General features: G+C 33.4%; 4 protein-coding genes across 4 annotated transcripts; 3 read left to right on the top strand and 1 right to left on the bottom strand.

The window, feature by feature from the left end:
- Positions 1-1,792: 1,792 nt before the first annotated feature.
- On the top strand, positions 1,793-3,594 carry LOC125874537 (UDP-glycosyltransferase 73C3-like). Its single transcript, XM_049555438.1, has one exon. It carries the CDS (start codon positions 1,855-1,857, stop codon positions 3,331-3,333), a length of 1,479 nt encoding a protein of 492 aa, XP_049411395.1. The 5' UTR covers positions 1,793-1,854; the 3' UTR covers positions 3,334-3,594.
- Positions 3,595-4,022: 428 nt separating this feature from the next.
- On the top strand, positions 4,023-5,579 carry LOC125874538 (UDP-glycosyltransferase 73C3-like). Its single transcript, XM_049555439.1, has one exon. The coding sequence runs from the start codon at positions 4,071-4,073 to the stop codon at positions 5,541-5,543; it is 1,473 nt and encodes a 490-aa protein (XP_049411396.1). The 5' UTR covers positions 4,023-4,070; the 3' UTR covers positions 5,544-5,579.
- A 539-nt stretch (positions 5,580-6,118) lies between these two features.
- Positions 6,119-7,948, top strand: LOC125874536 (UDP-glycosyltransferase 73C2-like). The gene has a single exon (XM_049555437.1). It carries the CDS (start codon positions 6,326-6,328, stop codon positions 7,826-7,828), a length of 1,503 nt encoding a protein of 500 aa, XP_049411394.1. The 5' UTR covers positions 6,119-6,325; the 3' UTR covers positions 7,829-7,948.
- A 5,291-nt stretch (positions 7,949-13,239) lies between these two features.
- Positions 13,240-14,349, bottom strand: LOC125873141 (late embryogenesis abundant protein At5g17165-like). The gene is made up of 2 exons (XM_049554020.1): positions 14,104-14,349; positions 13,240-13,839 (listed from the first exon to the last, which is right to left on the bottom strand). The coding sequence occupies exons 1-2, from the start codon at positions 14,220-14,222 to the stop codon at positions 13,578-13,580; spliced, it is 381 nt and encodes a 126-aa protein (XP_049409977.1). The 5' UTR covers positions 14,223-14,349; the 3' UTR covers positions 13,240-13,577.
- Between the last annotated feature and the right edge of the window lie 7,670 nt (positions 14,350-22,019).

A 22,019-nucleotide genomic window follows, 5' to 3' on the forward strand; every position in this document is an offset into this window, starting at 1 on the left:
AATAATTTAAGGATAAAAAACACTTATACTATTTCAATATAGTGATAATTCAGGTAGGAAATTTGCATTTTTAATATTTCAAGTACGAAACTCAAAAATATAGGATAGTTTTGGGGTCATCACTGGGTAAAACTTACCCGCACCAATTATATACACCAAGTCAATACTTGCATGTCAATGTGTTTAAATTTATAGTTTATTTTACTTAACCATAATTAATTAACATGTGTTTATTTTATTAAATCACGTAAAATAAAAATTGCATTAATTTGTTGTATATACCTGTCGGCACTTACAACACCGGGGACAAGGAATTTGCTTGCGTTACTCCGAGACTCCGACCAAAAGAGTGAAAGCCCTAGTGTTTTAGACCGGGTCGTTCATTCATCTCTTTTATTTCCTTTTAAACTTCTTAGTTACTTCCCTTTTTCTTCTCATTTCTTTTCAATTTACTCAATGTTTTGATTTTACTTTGTTTCTTACAATTTTGTTTTCCCTCCCAAATTCTTCTCCCTAAATGAAATTCTAAACATCTTTTTTTTTTTTTTACAAAAACCCCTTTAATGGTTTCCTGTATTTTATGTACCACAAGTCAACTCATCCCTCCTGGGTGAATAAACACACACTCACAATTTTTATTCATACTAAATTTCATTGTTTTCTCTTCTTTTTTTTTATAGAGATTTAAATCTATACGCTATTGGGATAAATAAATTTGCATACTATCAAGTCATTCAAATCATAGTACAAATAAATCTTCTTAGGACTTGGAACGTGAATTTGATATCTGTCTAAGAATAAAATATTGTATCATGTTAGAATAAATAAAAAATGATTTATTGTTTTTACAGTGAAACTTAATTTTATAAGCTGTAGGCTGTAGCCGCCATCCCCAATGGACAGCTACACGTGAGGCTACAAGACAATAACAATCAATTGTGCAGCTGAAGCCCATATGCAGATGAGTTTAGTGCATATGTAAGCCCTTACATCATAACCTTAACATTAATTAATTTTTAAAGTTTAACTATATTACATTAATTTGATATTTAAACAAACAATATAATTTGATATTTAAACAAAAAATGTAGATATGTAAAAATTGTACGAAAAATATTATAAATAGTAATATTTTACATATCAATATGATAAATAAAATATATCGTAAAATGTTAGTCAAAATTCTTATCATCCGACTCTAAAAAAGTAAACTATGACAATTGATAACCAGTGGCGGATCCAGAAATTTTGTATCATGGGTGCTCAACTATTTTTAGCTCGGAAAATGCTACATATAATGGGTGCTCAGTTTCAATACATTTCTAAAATTTATACATAAATAAGAATGTTGACACAAAAGGTAGTGGGTGCTTCAGCACCCATAAGGGACTACATAGGTCCGCCACTGTTGACAACTAAAAGTGCATGAAGGAAGTATATAGAAAGACAATTTTACTATATCATATTTGAGTATAATAAATTCAATATTATAGAAAGTTAATTTGACTAATTTGATATTTTAATTTATAAGACACAACTAACATTTTATGATGTATTTTTTTATTATATTAATATGTAAAAAAAATATAATTTTATAATATTTTTCATATAGTTTTTGAATATTTATTTAAAATATTATTATATAACTTTAAAAATTAATAAAATTATCTTTTAAAATGTATAACACGACAATTAAAAATGTAGTGCGCGAATATTTACTGCGTTGTAAGGAATATGTCAATGTCTATACTGGACGAAGAGAATACTTATATAAAAGCACCTTTCTTCTTTCTTCATTTGCAACTAAAAATCATTCAACACTACACATCTTTCAGTTAAGTTCTAACACTAAAAATGGCTTCTGAGTCAAGATTAGAAGAGCTAAACTTTGTTTTGATACCATTACTTGCTGTAAGTCACATCATACCCATGGTAGACATTGCCAAATTGTTAGCACAAAGAGGCGTGATTGTCACTTTAGTCATGACGCCTCTCAATGCTATCCGATTTACTGCAGTAATTGATCGCGCCATCGATTCTGGACTCCTCATTCGGGTACTTCATCTCCGATTTCCTGCCAAGGAAGCCGGATTGCCAGAGGGATGTGAAAGTGTCGATCTTCTACCCGGTCTAGATCATCGAAGAAATTTCTTTACTGCAATTGATATGCTACAAGACGAAGCTGAAAAATTGCTTCAAGAGATGAAGCCTAAGCCGAGTTGCATTATTTCCGATATGTATATTGCTTGGACAGCTGAGACAGCTGATAAGTTTCAGATTCCGAGAATTATTTTTGATGGAATGAGTTGTTTCAATCAATTGTGTATGCATAATTTGTATATCATGAAGGATCAAAACAGAATCCCTGAATCAGGGCATTTTGTGATCCCTGATTTGCCTGATAGAATTGAAGTAACCAAAGTTCAGCTACCTGGAGCGTTTAATCCCTCGTCACTTAACGTGCAAGATTTTCGAGACAAAATACGAGCAGCTGAAATAAGTTCCTATGGGGTTTTAATCAATACTTTCGCGGAGTTGGAAGAAAATTATGTTGATGAATTCCGAAAACTTAAAAATGGTAGAGTTTGGTGTATTGGGCCTTTGTCTCTCTGTAACAATGAGAGTCTAGATAAAGCGCAGAGAGGGAATAAGACATCATTTGACGAAGAGGAACGTTTGAAGAAATGGCTTGATTCATGTCAGCCTGAGTCTGTTGTGTATGCGTGTTTGGGAAGCCTTAGTCATATCACAGTTGTACAATTTGTGGAACTGGCTTTAGGCCTGGAAGCATCAGGTTATCCGTTTATTTTAGTCGTAAAATCTGGGGAAAGACAAGCACCAATAGAGGATTGGATATCGGAAAATGGATTTGAAGAAAGAACAAAAGAGAGAGGACTTTTGATCCGGGGATGGGCACCACAAGTAGTAATTCTATCGCACCCTGCAATTGGTGGGTTCTTGACTCATTGTGGTTGGAATTCGTCCCTTGAAGGGATTAGTGCTGGTGTGCCTATGATCACTTGGCCTTTATTCGCAGAGCAGTTCTTAAACGAGAGATTTTTAGTACATGTCTTGAAGACGGGCGTGAGTGTTGGATCTCAGGAAGTTGTGCATCTCGGTGAGGAAGAGAAATATGAAGTCCAAGTGACCAAAGAAGAAGTGACGAAAGCCATAAAAGAAGTGATGGACAAAGAGAAAGAAGGAAATAATAGGAGAATAAGAGCCAAAGAAGTTGGAGAAATGGCAAAAAAAACTATAGAAGGAGGTGGATCTTCTCATCTCAGTTTGACACTGCTAATCAAAGAAGTACAAGAATTCAACTTAACCAAATAGCTTAAAATGACTATGAACAAGTATGCAATGTACTTGTTTGATTTTTATGTTTTTAGTAGCGGAAGGGGAATTGGGGAGGGAATTAGAAAGTGGAGAATCAAACCCTCACAGGTGAAAATTCAGACAACCAATCAACTGAACTACTAAGATTCCCATTACTTTTGTTCATGTTTGCACTTTTGTTCTATGACTATGAGGTACCCGAATAAAACAAGAAACAGTTATAGATTAACTTTGCCAGTTTCAACTTTCAACAATGAGTTATATATAAAGTATAATTAAGTGATTGGTGACTGTATTGCCATATAAAAAGGAACTGTTGTCTCATAATGCGCCTAGCCAAAAAATTTAGTAATATTTTTAATCATAGTATAAGTTATCGAACTTAAAGTTACATCTTACAAAAGTCGATCTTTTATTGGACGATTGAAACTGTGAATGTCAGCTTAGACTTGAATGACAAAATTGATTAGCTGTCATGTACAGATGAAACAGAGACTATAAGATAGTTAGCTGACTTTATCACATGAAATGTCGAGTTGCATATGGTCAGATTTTCTTAATTACTTGAATAATTGCTAAAAGTGCCTTAATGGACTGCTATACTTGAGGCTACAAGATTAATTTAATATGCAGATGTAAGCCCTTACATCATAACCTTAAAAAGTAGTAACACTACTAATATAATATAAAAGCACATTTAATCTTTCTTCATTTGCAACTATATCATATTAAAGATGGTTACAGAGCAAGAGTTAAACTTTGTTTTGATACCATTACTTGCTGCAAGTCACATCATACCCATGGTGGACATGGCAAAATTGTTAGCATGGAGAGGCGTGACTGTCACTTTAGTCATGATTCCCCTCAATGCTATCCGATTCACTGCAGTAATTGATCGTGCCATCAGTTCTGGACTCCTCATTCGGGTACTTGAACTCCAGTTTCCAGCTAAGGAAGCAGGACTGCCCGAGGGATGTGAAAGTGCGGATCTTCTACCAGCTCTAGCCTTTCGAAGAAATTTCTTTGCTGCAATTGATATGCTACAAGACCAAGCTGAAAAATTGCTTGAAGAGATGAAGCCTAAGCCAAGTTGCATTATTTGTGATACTCATATTGCTTGGACAACTGAGACAGCTGATAAGTTTCAGATTCCAAGAATTATTTTTGATGGAATGAGTTGTTTCACTCAATTATGTATGCACAATTTGTACATCATGAAGGGTCAAAGTGAAATTCCTGAATCAGGGCCTTTTGTCATCCCTGATTTGCCAGATAGAATTGAGGTAACTAAATGTCAGCTGCCTGGAGCATTCAATCCAGGAACACATTGCATACAAGATATTCGAGACAAAATACGAGCAGCTGAAATAAGAGCCTATGGGGTTGTAATCAATACTTTCGAGGAGTTGGAACAAAGGTACGTTGATGAATTCCGAAAACTTAAAGATGGAAGAGTTTGGTGTATTGGACCTTCGTGTCTCTGTAACAATGACAATCTAGATAAAGCTCAGAGAGGGAATAAGACGTCATTTGACAAGGAGGACAGTTTAAATAAATGGCTTGATTCTTGGCAGCCTGAGTCTGTTGTGTATGCCTGTCTTGGGAGTCTCGGCCGTATTACAATTGTACAATTTGTGGAGCTAGCTTTAGGCCTGGAAGAATCAGGTTGTCCATTCATTTTAGTCATAAAAGCAGGGGAAGGACAAGCACCAATAGAGGACTGGATATCGAAAAATAGATTTGAGACAAGAACAAAAGAAAGAGGGCTTTTGATCTGTGGCTGGGCACCACAAGTATTGATCCTATCACACCCTGCAATTGGAGGGTTCTTGACTCATTGTGGTTGGAATTCGACCCTTGAGGGGATCGCTGCTAGTGTGCCTATGATCACTTGGCCTTTATTTTCCGAGCAGTTTCTGAATGAGAGATTCTTAGTACATGTCTTAAAAACAGGTGTGAGTGTTGGATCTCAAGGAGTTATGCATTTGGGAGAGGAAGAGAAGCCTGAAGTCCAAGTGAACAAAGAAGAAGTGACTAAAGCAATTAAAAAGGTGATGGACAAAGAGAAAGAAGGAAATGATAGGAGAAAAAGAGCGAAAGAAGTTGGACAAATTGCAAAAAATGCAATAGAAAATGATGGATCTTCTCATCTTAGTTTAACACTTCTAATCAAAGAAATACAAGAATTCCAACTCAACAAATCTTAAAATGAAAATGCACAAGTAGTATGGAATGTACTTCTTTGAGAATTATTAAGTGTTATCAGATAGGGTTTAATGTAGTAATTTAACAAATCAGTTTATGTTGTTTAACAATTAGTTAGAGCCCACAAGTTACTTGTGTGGTCTTAAGGAATTATAACCGCGGCCATACAAATCACAGAACTCCAACGAACTCAAATGGCATAGCAATGAATATAAGCACAAAAAATTCTCCTCTTCATTACAGATGAGGGAGAAACGATTTTTTTTCAAATATCTTTTTTTCCTTCATTACCATGACTCAATAATTGATCTGATGCATAATGTAGACAAAATTGATTAGCTGTCATAGTAAATACACATAAAAAGGAAAGGACACGCTTTGATACAGCAAGTCCCCTTCTAAAATGAAATGTACTGCCTGGCATGGTGGCAATTATTGGATTTCTCTCACCTCTACACATGTGACACAAAATTCTGACTGTTATTGGGCCCTGTCTTTTTCTTATTTTTCATTTTGCTCCTTTCTTCCCTAACTTTATCATCATATAAATGACAATATGACATAATAACCAATTTTTTTATCATGTCACGAGCGTCTAAATGACATAATAACCTTAATTAACTCTTCACAAATATGTGGTGAAGAGTTTTCTGAGGTGTAGAATTTGCACTTAAATTTAACTGCTAGAGTTTGATGGAAATCAAAAGTGCTCATTTTTTGAAAAAACGTGAAGGAGCAAAACTACTCAACAAACTATAGCTTTTTCAGTTCTTACTGAGTAAAGATGACAACAGTGCCAGCATTGGCAGAGCTAAACTTTGTTGTGATTCCTTTACTTTCTGCAAGTCACCTTATACCGCTGGCGGACATGGCCAAATTGTTAGCGCAGCAAGGAGTGACAGTCACGTTAGTCACGACAGCTCTAAATGCCGCCAGATTCACTGCAGCAATTGATCGTGCCATTCGTTCTGGACTCCTCATTCGGGTAGTGGAGCTCCAGTTTAAAGGTAAGGAAGCAGGACTTCCAGAGGGGTGTGAAAACCATAATGATGTGCCTGGTCTGAACTATCGAAGACAGTTCTTTGCTGCAATTGATATGCTGCAAGAACAGACTGAGAAATTACTTGAAGATATGAAGCCTAAACCGAGTTGCATTATTTCTGATGCGTATGTTGCTTGGACAGCTGATACAGCTGATAAGTTTCAGATTCCAAGAATTGTTTTTGATGGAATGAGTTGTTTCACTCAAATGTGTATGCATACTATGTACATCTTGAGGGATCAAAACAAAATTCCTGAATCAGGGACTTTTGTCATACCTGATTTGCCAGATAGAATTGAAGTCACTAAAGCTCAGCTGCCTCCCCATTTCAATCCAGCAGGAGCAGTTTCCATACAAGATATTCGTGACAAAATAAGAGCAGCTGAAAAAAGAGCATATGGGGTTGTGATCAATACTTTCGAGGAGTTGGAACAAAGGTATGTAGACAAATTCCGAAGACTTAAAGCTGGTAGAGTTTGGTGCATTGGACCTTTATCTCTTTGTAACAATGACAATCTTGATAAAGTTCAGAGAGGGAATAAGGGATCATTTGACAAAGAGGACATTTTGAAGAAATGGCTTGATTCTTGGGAGCCAGAGACTGTTGTGTATGCATGTTTTGGGAGCCTTGGTCGTATTACAGTAGAACAATTTGTGGAGCTTGCTTTAGGCCTGGAAGCATCAGGTTATCCATTCATTTTAGTCATAAAAACAGGGGAAGGACAAGCACCAATAGAGGAGTGGATATCGAAAAATGGATTTGAGGAAAGAACAAAAGAAAGAGGGCTTTTGATACGCGGTTGGTCACCACAAGTAGTAATTCTATCACACCCTGTAGTTGGTGGGTTCTTGACTCATTGTGGTTGGAATTCAACTGTTGAAGGGATTAGTGCTGGTGTACCTTTGATCACATGGCCTTTATTCGCCGAGCAGTTTCTTAATGAGAAGTTATTAGAACATGTATTGAATATAGCTGTGGGTGTTGGATCTCAGGCAATTGTGCATTTGGGGGAAGAAGAGAAGTTTGGAGCCCAAGTGAGCAACAATGCAGTGACGGATGCCATTAAAAAGGTGATGGACAAGGAGAAAGAAGGAAACAAGATTAGAAAAAGAGCTAGGGAGCTTGGAGAAATGGCAAAAAGAGCTGTAGAAGATGGTGGATCTTCTCATCTCAATGTCATGCTTTTAATCAAGGAAATACAAGAATTCCAACTGAACCAATCAGCTAAAAATGCACTTGTTTGATTAGAAAATGTTACGATTGTTATTTCTGTTTCATGTTTGTGTTTCGTACGAAGGATGTCATTTATTTCCTATGTGTTATGTTGTTTGGTTGGTGAATGAAAAATATTTTTCAGACACAATATTGACTGCATTTGCAATTATATTCCTACACAGCAATGAAATTGCTGTATGAACAAGAAAGCGCTCCCCCTTCATCTTTTCCTCTCTTGCTAATTTATAGTAACCATGTTAATCTATTCTATGTCACTCCAATTTGTTTGATGTTCCCAGAGGATTTTTTTTCTCCCTTTTGTCAGGAAAATGATATTACATCAGGCAACATGGCTTCAGATACTAGATGCTCATTTCTCCAATTAAGAATCCAAAGTAACTAATAGGTCTCATTCATAGAAAACAGGCAACATAGAGAGTGAGCATATGCTTCTCATGGATGCACTGTTTGATGGAAACTTAAGAAGGAGAAATAAAAAGATACGTAAGGAGAGAAAGTAATTTGCTGAAAACACTAAATCCTTTTATTCATGACTTCAAGCCTATAAATAGGCAAATACTTACCAGAATAATCAATTAAATAGGACACATATCAGTCCCATTATCAACTTACTCCTAAAATAGAGCACATGACTCCTAAAGCAACTATAACACTTTACTGCACTAATTCCTTAAAAACAAAACAACCTGCAAACTACTACAATAAAAAAAAAAGAATCAAAACTCCTAAAGACTTGGTCAACTAATAAAAGAATAACGACTAAAAATCCAACAGTTGCCCCCTTAAACTGATGTTTTCTAACAGTCAGTTTATATCTTTGATTGTACATACACCTAGCAGCCTTCTAAGTTTCATGAATGACTCCGTCTTCAGGGCCTTGGTGAAAATATCGACAACTTGATCTTCACTCCTGCAGTAAATCAGATCAATAGTTCCATTATTGCTAAGATCTCTTAAGAAATAAAACTTCACATCAATGTTCTTGCTTCTTCCATGTAGCACTGGATTCTTGGATAGCTGAATTGCTGAATCATTGTCACAAAAAATCTTAGTGGCTTCTGCTTGCTTGAATTTTAACTCCTCCAAAAGTCTCCTCAACCAAATAGCTTGACAAGCACAAGCAGTCGCAGCAACAAACTTGGCTTCTGTAGTAGACAAAGTGACAATTGGTTGCTTCTTAGCTGACCACGAAATAGCACCGGACCCTAGCATAAAAGCATAACTTGAAGTGCTTTTCCTGTCATCACGATCACCAGCATAATCACTATCCGTATACCCAAGAAGATTGGAATTTTCACTCTTCTTATAAACTAGTCCAAAGTCTCTCGTTCCTTGCAAGTAACAGAGAATTCTCTTGGCTGCCAACAAGTGCATTTCTATGGGATTCTCCATGTACCTGCTGATTAAACTCACAGAGTACATTATGTCAGGCCTTGTAGCAGTGAGATACATCAAACTTCCCACGATTTGCTTGTAAAGTGTGTTGTCAACCTTCATTCCAGTAGGATCTTTGTGCAACTTCAAACCAAGTTCAACAGGAGTATTAACTGGATTGCAATCCATCATCCGAAATCTTTCTAGAATTTCCCTTATATACTTCTTCTGAGAAATAAAGATCCCCTTTTCAGATTGTACTACCTCTATGCCAAGAAAGTAATGCATCAATCCTAGGTCGGACATTTCAAACTCATCCATCATTGACTTCTTGAATTCCTCAAACATGACACCACAATTTCCAGTAAAAATGAGATCATCAACATACAAGCAGATAATGAGCATTTTTCCTTTATCCCCAATCTTAACAAAAAGTGTATGCTCATAAGGACATTTCGAAAAACCAACTTTTAGAAAATAGCCCTCAATGTGACTATACCAAGCTCGAGGAGCTTGTTTTAGACCATAGAGGGCCTTTTTTAATCTATAAACCTTATGCTCATTTCCAATTTCAACATAACCAGGGGGTTGTTCAACAAATACCTGTTCCTCCAAGTGCCCATGTAGGAACGCCGACTTGACATCTAGCTGGAAAATAGGCCAAGAATTCTGAGCTGCCAATGCGATAACCAATCTGATTGTATCATGCCTAGCAGCAGGAGAAAATACTTCTGTATAATCGATCCCATATTGTTGCTTATACCCCTTGGCCACTAAACGCGCTTTGTACCTGTCAACTTTGCCATTTTCCTTCAACTTTGTTTTGAACACCCACTTCAGTCCAATGGTTTTCTGTCCCTTTGGAAGATCGGACAACTCCCAAGTATCATTTCGTTTAATAGCATCAATTTCATCATCCATTGCTTTTCTCCATTTTTCTTCCTTTACAGCACTCTCATAAAAAATAGGGTCGCAATCTGAAAATAAAGCAAAGTGAGTAATTGGATCTTCAATTCCAGTTACCTTGTAATCCTTCATCCAAGCAGGCCTTCTTCTAACACGCCCAAAAGTTTGAGTTGCTTCTTCATTTGCAACAGCAACTGGTGGGGAAGTTATAGGGGCCGAATCTGATGAATTTTCAAGTGTACAAGGTGCTGAAAATTGCTCTTGTTCCACGTCACTGTCACATAGGATTTGGGTAGCAGGCTGCTGCCTATTCCAATCCCAAGTGCTTTCCTCATCAAAAGTAACGTCCCTGCTGATAACAATCTTCTTAGTCAACGGACTAAACAACTTATATGCTTTGGAAGACTCACTCACACCAAGAAAAATACATTTTTCAGCCTTATCATCAAGTTTTTTCCTCCTTTCATCCGGGACATGGGCATATGCAATGCATCCAAAAATTCTAAAATGATCTACTGTTGGTTTTCTCCCATTCCATGCCTCCTCGGGTGTCATATTTTTAACAGAGAAAGTTGGACTTCTGTTTAGAATATGAACATTCCAATTCACTGATTCTGGCCAGAAAGTTTTTGGAATGCTTCCTCTCAATAACATATTTCTCACCATGTTGAGGATGGTTCTGTTTTTCCTTTCCGACACACCATTTTGCTGTGGTGTATACGCAGCTGTAAGCTCTCTCCAAATGCCATGCTTTGCACAAAACTCTTCAAATTCTTTTGAGCAGTATTCGCCACCACGATCAGTTCGGAGAGCCTTAATGGTTTTCCCTGCTTCATTTTCCACACGAACTTTGAAGTTTTTAAATATTGAAAAAGCTTCAGATTTTTCTTCCAGAAAATAAACCCAAGTTTTTCTTGAAAAATCATCAGTAAAAGTAATTAAATACCGTTTACCTCCATTAGACGTTGGGTTTATCGGACTACAAAGATCTGAGTGTACTAGCTCCAAAACATCCTTTGCTCTCCATGACTTTCCTTTGGGAAATTGAGAGCGATGTTGTTTGCCAACAACACATTCTTCACAAATTTTGAAAGATGCAGTAATTTGAGGAAGACCAGTAACCATGCTTTTCTGTTGGAGTGTTTTCAAACCTCCAAAACTCAAGTGACCATAACGGAAGTGCCACAACAAGGATGAATCCTTTACTTCAGCCATCAAACAGGATTGGATGCTATCAATCCTTAGTGGAAATAATCTGTTGGAGCTCATTTGAACTACTGCAATAGCTCCTCTCACAGGATCATAAATTTCACACTCGCCCTTCTTGATAGTGATGACATAACCCTTTTCTTGCAATTGACCAGCACTAAGAAAATTACTTTTCAAGTCAGGAACATACAACACATTAGTAATTGTTTCCACAAAACCATTCTTGGTTTTAATCTTGATGTCACCTTTCCCCATCACTTCCACAGTTGAACAATCACCAAACGCTACAGTAGAGTGGAAATTTTCGTCTAGAGATGAAAAAGAAAATTTACTTCCACACATGTGATTACTGCATCCAGTATCTACATACCAAATATTAGACTCATATTTTGTTCCACCATGGACAGCCATTAACAACGTTTCTACTTCCTTATTTTCGACAAAATTGGCACTTTCACATTTTTCTTTGTCATTAGGAAGTCTAGTGTAACAATCTGATGCATAGTGACCAAATTTGTGACATCTATAACACTCTACCTTCGATTTGTCATGATCTCAACCTCTGTCTTGAGACTGATCAGTGCTGGTTTTGTAATTTCTGCTGAAATCTCTTCCTCCACGATCTCCTCTTCCTCTTCCTCCACGATCTCCTCTTCCTCGACCTCTACCTCTACCTCTATAGTTGCTGGAATAAGTATTAGTAGAAGCCTTCAACGCTTGCTCCTGCACTCCAGAACTTTTGTTCATCTTCTGTTCATGAACCAATAAAGAACTCTGCAGTTCATCAAGAGATAGTTCATCTATATCCTTTGATTCTTCAATTGAGCAGACAACATAATTATATTTTGATGTCAGAGATTGTAAAATCTTCTCTACAATGGCTACATCACCTATCTTCTCACCATGGAAGCGCATCTTGTTGGTTATTTCCATGGTTCTAGCACAATAGTTTGTCACAGATTCTCCTTCCTTCATCTCCAGTGTTTCAAAATCCTTTCTCAAAGCTTGAAGTTGTGCACGCTTCACCCTGCTTGAGCCTTGATACTTCTTCTTCATGGAATCCCAAATATCCTTGGAAGTTTCTTTGCAAAGAATAGTTTCCAGGATGGGACGATCAATTGCCTGAAAGAGATAATTCTTCGCTTTCATATCTTTCAGCTTTTTTGCTTCCAACTCTGCCTTTTGAGCATTCGCCAAAACTTCGCCTTCCGCCGGAGTGTCGATGCCGTCCTCAATAATTGGCCAATACTCTTTTGACCGTAAGAAATTCTCCATTAACATGCTCCAATGGTCATAATGACCATCAAAGCGAGGAATTGCTGCTTGCACAAAATTATTTTCAGTAGCCATTAGATAATATGAAAAGAAATTTGTGGCTGCCTCACTTGTTTTCACTCTTTGAATAACCTGGCGCTGATACCACTGATGGAAACTTAAGAAGGAGAAATAAAAAGATACGTAAGGAGAGAAAGTAATTTGCTGAAAACACTAAATCCTTTTATTCATGACTTCAAGCCTATAAATAGGCAAATACTTAACAGAATAATCAATTAAATAGGACACATATCAGTCCCATTATCAACTTACTCCTAAAATAGAGCACATGACTCCTAAAGCAACTATAACACTTTACTGCACTAATTCCTTAAAAACAGAACAACCTGCAAACTACTACAATCAAAAAAAAAAAGAATCAAAACTCCTAAAGACTTGGTCAACTAATAAAAGAATAACGACTAAAAATCCAACACTGTTAATTATATTTTAATTTCTGTCAGTTTCTCAAGATAAATACACATGATTTTTTTTCGAAGTTAAGGGGTGCACGCGTGTACCTCACCTATAGGACAGTCGAGTATTCTGCAATATAATCCGATTAAGCTAGACAGAAGGTTATTTTATTGTTGTTATTTCTCTATAACAGTCATCCTTTATAACAATATTTCATTATAATAGTCGAGCTGTTTTTGGAACCAACTTTTAATCTTATGTTCTATTGCATATTCTCTATAACAATATTTTGGTCTAGCAATCAAACTTTTTTTTGGGACAAACCACGATGTTACAGAGAAATTTGATCGTATGTATTGCACCATATGATCATTTAAAAGCAGCCCACATAGAGTGGCTAGTTTTATTCTATACATACTCCATATTGTACTTCCATTAATTTACTAAACATATCACATATTCATAGAACACAACAAACGAAACACCTCTTTCACCTTCCCTACTAGTAGTATTTTCTGTTGTAATATTTTGTGAAACTTAAGTATAACTAGGCTTCTCCAGATCCTCAAGATCGCGAAAAAATGTCTTTTGTTCCAACACAGAATCAACAGTGGAGAATTGAGAGCCATATTCACCATATTTTATAATGTGATCAGTAGCTGGCCCAAATACCCCGGTTTGGGGATGAGGAGTCCAGTACTTGTACTTGTCTGATTCTACCTCGATTATTTCATCAGGTACCCACGATGACACATATTCCTCTGGATTCTTGTCATACACTGACGTGTGCACCACCCTCCTGCACATCACTTAATTAGATTTAAAAAAGAAACAAATTGAAAGTAATTAACTCGAACTGATCAAGGGCGGAGCTAGAGAGAAAGTTACAAGTTCAGCTAGAACTCAGCAACTTTAGTCAAAATTTTATATTTGTTTTAAGAAATTCACTTAATACGTATAAATAAGTATTTATCCAAAATACTGCAAGTTGATGTTTATGAGAATTCAGAATTCATAAATTCAAAATTCTGGCTCTGAAGACTCCGCAAAGTTCAGAGTATACCTGGCAGAGAGGCCAGTAGATGATGAGTTGGCAGAATTTCGAGCACTTGAATAAGTTAGATGGTTCACAAATCGTTTCCCCAAGTTCACCAGTCCACGCTTCTGTAAATTAGTGGCCATGCAAATGCAATATAGACAAAAAAAAAATCTGAAAAAAAGAAGATATTAAGAATGGCTCTTAAACAGTAATTATAAGGAAATTATGAGCTAATTATAAGAAGAGCAAAGCATACGTTATGCCGATCTGAGTTCTCTTATTTATAATAGTGAAAACACCGGAGAGAATGGAATTTCTGTCTGCGTCTTCATATGTCACTCGAAAAAAAGAGAGGAAAAAGTTATTCAAATGGGTGACCGTGTTAATTTAGCATATGATTTAATAGTATAATAATATTAAATCTAGATAAAAATACATAACTTAATTAAATCGAGATAATATTTTTGTTGGATTTTAAAAAGTAAGAATGAGAAATGAAATGTTTTTTTTTTTCTTTTCGAAAAGACACGAAGATAAAGATGAGTTTGAATAGTATCTTTTGATATTGAATGAGTTTGTGGCATTTTCGATGAGTTGTTCTGATAAGTTATGAAATTTTTCTAAGGGTTGCTATTTTTTCGATAAGTACATAATCATATTAGTAATAAAGTGGTTTTTTCTCATTTTTGATATATATAATTTTTCTCTGATCTTCTTCTTCTTGCACTTCTTAAAAAAAATTAATCTTGTGTGATTTATTGTTGTTGTCGAGTGATTCGTATGTTGTTCACTAGAGTTTGTGGTATGGCTAGATTGGTGAGCAAATTATTTTATCTTAGAAAGATATACTTTATTACCTCGAATACATTAAAGGGAATAGTATTTTTAAAGATACTGTAAATTCAACAGGACTCGACGTTTATCCAATTCAATTTATTTTGATTATTATCTTTTTGTTCTTTGAAATACAGATTGAATAACAATTTATATATATAACACATGTCAAACATTTTTTAATTTGATACCTATGATCATATGATAAAAACGACAAGTTTCTAGGTTGGTAATTAACTTTTTAGAAAATAAAATAAAATAAAATAAAATATATATATATATTATAACATCTTAGATAAATCTCACATTGAAAATATATGCATTTTATACTATAAATCATAACATAAATTCAAATAGACTTAGAGGCGAAGGCATGATTAAGAGTTTGGGGTTCTAAATTCGTTAATAACTGTCAATCAATTTTGTTAGGGGTACACAAATTAATATACATATATATTTAATTAATTTTTTAGTACAAATATAGGACCTATGAAAAAATTACTGGGTTCATCCGAATGCATGAACCTCACCTAGCTTTGCCTCCGCAAATAGTGCACATATTTTTGTATGCGTCCAATAACATTTGAGCTAACTTTTTTTTCATCACGCATTCTCTTATTTGGTCCATTTTCACCAAGTTAGGCATTCCGTTAGTTTAACGCAATATCCATGCTTAATCATTTTAATTAAAATCGTACAACAACGTCACATAGAATTAAATCTATAATAGGGATTGCCAGGATGTAGAAATAAAAATATTAATATTATTATTTTAGAAATAGTTTATTATTAATGTTGATTACTCATGGAAATTAAAGTTGCCCATAATATAATCTCCGTGTACAATCACTAACACGTTGGTTCCATTAACATCTCCTATTTTACTTGCGACTAAAATTGTAGCCTGCAAATCACACAGGGGATGTAAACCGCACTAGGCAAGTCAAGTCCTATGCGACAGACTCGACTCAGAAGGCATTGAGGTGGGATCAATCCCGGATCATCCATGTGGATAACCACCCTCCAAACCAACTGATCTATCTTGAAGGACTCAATATTCATAGTTATAGGGGTGAAGCATTATATTTTTGAGACGGACACCAACATGTTTTGTGATTTGTGTTATTACTACGTTTATTTCCTTTATTTTGATTTTTTAAATGTAGTTATTTTAAATTATTTGTCGTTAATATAAATGAGTTGTAATTTAACCGAATTGTCCTTAATTCCGTATATTAAACTTTTTAAATTGGTACATTTGTTTGGTGTAATCTTAATATTCAAAAGTTTAAAATTCATTTTTAGAGTAGCTAGGTTCTTCCAAATCCATGGGCAACTCTGGTGTGTAGCAATTAATTTCCACTTTTCTACAACAACCGTTAAATTTGATTTTTTTAGAAATAAAACCATAAAAGAAATAATTTTAAAAAGAAATCATTGAGAGCTTTGATATCATAACTCCATCCAAATAAATTTAGGCGACGATTGCGTTTTAGTTATCCATCTCACTGTAAATTATTTACTAAATTACAAAATTAAGATAAAATTAATTTTAAAATTTTTCATCTTATCCTTACAATTGATTCTCTTTTTTGAAAGTATAAATAAGTTTATAAAGTTTCATTAGCAAAATTTTCTTCTTTATTTATAATTTTTTAAGTGACATGTAAAGAAAAAAATGAACAATTAATATGAGACGGAGGGGTATTTCCCTAATAGGCAAAGAGAGAACAAAACCATTGTTCGGTTTTTGTAGTAGCGGACAAAAGAGATAACGAGATATTGATTTGTATTGAAAATCATATAAAGATGATAAAAAAAAAAAACAGTAAATGTTAGAAGATCGAATCTATAACTGTTGGATTTATATGATTACTTGCGGGTTAAACCCAAAATATTTATTTTTGTTTTGGAAGTATAACATTAGAAAGGACAAATTGATCATATTGTAATTATTTTGAATTAATTTTAATTAAGTTAAATAAATATTACAAAGAAGATGAGCGTAGTATTGAAAATCACTAAATGTTGTGAAGCTAACTTATAGGAAGGTCTCTATAATTATTAAAAAAATAAAAAAACTTAGTTAAAGAGTTTCAAATATTGAAATTAAAATATTGAAATATAATAATAAACTGATAATTCTTGAGCAAACTTGTACTCAAATCTCTGCTTGCTCCTGCTTCTACATGTTCAGTTGTATAAATTGTCAAGAAATAAAAAGTTTTAGTAATCAAAAGTTATACTTTTATTTATTTTATTATATTATATCTTTAGCAATATTTGGTACTAATATTCTTTTCGCATGAATATAAGTGCTGTCACTACTCGTGGCTGGCTAAAACTTATTCACGTTTTTAATTAAGATGCACATTTATCTTAATTTACTTTATTTTGCATATAAAGTAAAGTACTAAATACTAGAAAATAATAATAAGAGATATAATCCAATCTTAATTATTCTTTTTAGTGAATACATGTTGCTTTGTTTGAGTACATGATTTTAGAAAGATACTAAAGTGGAGTCAAACTCCACATGCATTTTTGGTAGATTTTATTTATATATATAATGAAAAGATAAAATCTCATTCGAAAAAGAGAAAATTAAAGTCATTTTGTTTTGCTAAATTAATTTCTGGTGATTACTAATCAAATAGTTATTAAGTATTGTAGATCTATTCTGAAGCTTAATTAATTGCATCTCATAATTAATTGATTTACTTTAGTGGATTAGAGAACAAAATAACTTCCCGTTTTCTCCTAAGCTTAAGCATTTGGTTTTGGAGATGAGAAAAGAAAAAAATCTTGCCAATAATAGTACCTACAACAAGTCAATAACTATTATTGATTCGATAATTAATATATAGTGGATTAGATAACTACCACTGTTTATAATGTTGTCCCAAGTAATTTGAATTTCATAGGGTAATTTCATTTTGGGGATAAAGAATTCTATCATAGACAATTTATTGAGAACTCGAAACTTGTAGCATGCATGTGTTTATGATAATTCATCACTAAATAAAATTAACAACATATTTTGATTTTTAATCTATGATATTTATCAATCACAATTTTTAAAGTTGAAATTTTTTATTTATCATATAAACATATTAAATCTTGAATATCCTAGTGAAACTTTTGACTTTCCCCACTACTTTCGCTATTATTACTACTCAATTTCGACCATCAAAATTATGTCCTCACTATAGTTATTTAAAACCACAGTAGATCACATAACAATTTGTAGCTCTTAGCAAAGGGACCGTACAAACTTCCTAATCAAATCCAAATTAATTACTTTATTAATTAAAGATGATTAAGCAAAACAATTCATTTTGTCGATTTTTTCTTAAGTAATTAAGTGGGCAAGTAGCTCATATTATACGTCACTAATTAATTGGCATTTGCCATGCATGCAACAAGAACAAGGACTGGAAGTTGTTGACTAGCTAATTTTCTTTTCCTAAGAGGACATTTTAGCTCCACAAAATTATTTCTTTTAATTAAAATATATGCTATAACTTTTTAGGCTGGATTTTATTCCATATTTTTTACAGAAATTATTGTTTGCATCGAAAGATGATACAACATCACAGGGATGAAGCATGCTGTTTGACATGTGAAAGGAATAGATTTAAAAGAAATTACCAAAAAAACGTTCTTATTAAGTAGATTATTATTATTTTTGGTTTTAGGTGTGAAGAGGATTGAAATTCCATAAATAAGATTCTCTTCCCATTTATCCTTTATCACAGACATGTGGAGTACTTATAAACGTACAGTTTTTAAAAGGTAGGAATTTAAGCTTTTATATATTGACCATGTAAAATATATTGATGCATGTAACATGTGAGTGAACATATACCTATGAATCATTATAACTTATAAATTAATAACTTGGAAACAAGTTATAATTAATAATGTTAACGTAATACTATATATTATTATTTTTTATATTGATATTGTATGCAATCTTTCGTCGTTTCAAAGTCACCAAATCAACAATTTCTCATCAAACATTTCTATAAACTATGTTTTTTAGTATCAGAAAACACGGAATCAGCCACAGATAAAATTTCATAGCTAAACAACAAAAATCTCATGCTAATCCCATTTAGCAATGAATTATAAAAAAAAAAATCTAATAAGCTAGGATTTATTTAGCGACGAATTATATAAGAAAATCTAATTAGCTTAGAGCTATTTAAGGACGGATTAACTGAGGATTAAATTACGAATAAATTTAATAGCTAATTTCATATTTTCTAGTAATATTTGATCCAACAATCACTCAATCACTTTATTTTTTTTAATGTTCAGAGGCTTAAGTAGTACTGTTTAATCTGCCAGAGCCCAGAGGTTCCAACTGATGGAGGAACCTGTATTTTATGGTATTTAATTAAAGTCTTATCAATTTAATTATTAATTTCACACATATTTAATTAGGTTGTGAAGTTTGTTCTGGTTTGTTATTTCCCTACCACCTGCCTAGCTAACCCCGTGCATTAATTTCTGCAAAATGTGTTTTAATTTGACCTGTCTCGTTTAAATCTTGTCCTGACTAATCCGCCCTGTTAAATCCTGTCTTGTTCTGCTTCATTGTCATCTTGAGCATGTACGTAATACAACTTACTCTACTATAGCTTAAAATTATGATTTTATTAGTATATGATGTGATTTAATATTATATATACTATTATTACTAAATAAAAGTTATTTTTTATTAATCTCCAATCCAAATGTTTTAAGGTTTGGGATCATATAAATGTAACACGTGTTGATGTTGCTGAGGAAAGTACAATTTTATGTCATTTTATTCTCCTATCCCACTAGATTATATGTATTATCGGTTGCTACTTAAAGTCTCAGAATAAATACTGCAATAATCGATCAATGGATATTATAATTATTACTCAACCTCACGTTGGTATTATAAGTGACCACCACACGTTTAATAGAATAATAACTTTGCATATGCCCTTTATCTTTAATTTCTTCTGTTTTTATTTCAATACGAATATTTTCATCTTCAAAAATAATCTGTTCAATAATTGACATTTTCACTACTCACAAAAATAAATTATAAGTCCAATTGAAATGTATATAAAATGAGACGGGCAAATTTTGACTTGTTAAAATTTTAAACTATATATCTTATTTCGTTTATCTATTTTCAGTTTTAACTTTACCTTATTTCACGTTTCTTTGTCTCATTGTCATCTCTAAGTCGAATGAAACGGGTACGAGACGTACGACATGGGGATTATTTCAGCCCATCAACAATTACTACCTTTTGGCTGCTACAACAAATAATTAGCATACCATATATAAGTTGAGTGGATTTTTATATTAGTACTCCCTCTGTCCTATTTTATGTGGCAATATTTGACTGGGCACGGAGTTTAAGAAGTAAATGAATACTTTGAAATGTTTACCAAATTGCCCTTAAAAAGTAGACTCACTTTTCTCTCTCCTCATAAATGTATTAGAGCATTATTATAAAATTAAGTGGGACCAACAAGGGTAAAAAAGGAATTGTACCTTTAAATATTTACCATATAAGGAAATGTGANATTTTGACTTGTTAAAATTTTAAACTATATATCTTATTTCGTTTATCTATTTTCAGTTTTAACTTTACCTTATTTCACGTTTCTTTGTCTCATTGTCATCTCTAAGTCGAATGAAACGGGTACGAGACGTACGACATGGGGATTATTTCAGCCCATCAACAATTACTACCTTTTGGCTGCTACAATAAATAATTAGCATACCATATATAAGTTGAGTGGATATTTATATTAGTACTCCCTCTGTCCTATTTTATGTGGCAATATTTGACTGAGCACGGAGTTTAAGAAATAAATGAAGACTTTGAAATGTTTACCAAATTGACCTTTAAAAAGTAGACTCACTTTTCTCTCTCCTCATAAATGTATTAGAGTATTATTTAAGATTAAGTGGGACCAACAAGGGTAAAAAAGGAATTGTACCTTTAAATACTTACCATATAAGGAAATGTGACACTCTTTATGGGACTGACTAAAAAGGAAATGGTGTCACATAAAATGGGACGGAGGAAGTAATATTTTTCATCGTATACTATAAGTGAATATTTTCAAACTTGGTTACCAGGCTCCTAAATAAGACTTTAAGATATATTTTAGTTGCACTACTTAATTCTTTGGCCTAACAATTTAGACTGAAACGTAAATATCTTGGAATTCAACTATTTTAAAAATACATACTGTTTTAAAAAAATAAGTTTATCATTTAATGGTGATTCACGATCTATCGTGAAAGAATTTTATAGTTTCATTTTATAAAGTTTCATTTTTGCTTGTGGAAGTAGTGAGATCCTTGCAAGTTGCAACATGTTTTTTTTTTTATAACCGTAGTATTTGGATTATTAGATATATGTATATCTAAATTAGTTTCACGGAGTATTTGTCATCTCTCACTAGTAATAGATATCAAGTTATTTTATTCACCAAGATTATGACACGTGAAAAAAAAATCACCTAATTATAACAAACTTTTATAAAATTATAGTATAATTGTATAAAGTTATCGTACCTTACCTTTGAGTTTTGTCATTATACTTCAATTATCATGCCTTTTAATTTTATTATTAAATTTAGTTTTCGCTTGTGGGAGTGGTGAGATCTATGCAAAAATCTTTTGATAGCAGATCATGTCGCACTTTGATGCTAATCTACCTAAATTAATAATTAAACTTGTGAACTTTGAAATTAATCTGGTGGCTTTATCAAGAGTTCTAATTGGGACCTTACTATTACATAGTCGATAAAAACAACTGTTAACTTTAAAAAAATCAATAAGAGTAGATCTTTTGTTTAGTATTTTCTTCGATTCAATGCAAAAAAAAAAAAAAAAGAAGTCGGAGTCTCACTTTGTAGGATGGATACATAAATTCTTTATATAAGTTTGGACAATCTTCTTTCATGTGTTAATTTTTGAGATTGTCAGATCCACGATTCATTTCTTAAATTTGATAGCAAAATCAGGATCTATCTCAATTTATTATTTGCAATATAATAAGCCCCCCATTTTATATAGTCACAAGTTTTATCCAGCCATCC

Source organism: Solanum stenotomum, chromosome 8, assembly GCF_019186545.1.
Source record: "Solanum stenotomum isolate F172 chromosome 8, ASM1918654v1, whole genome shotgun sequence".
Lineage (NCBI taxonomy): Eukaryota > Viridiplantae > Streptophyta > Magnoliopsida > Solanales > Solanaceae > Solanum > Solanum stenotomum.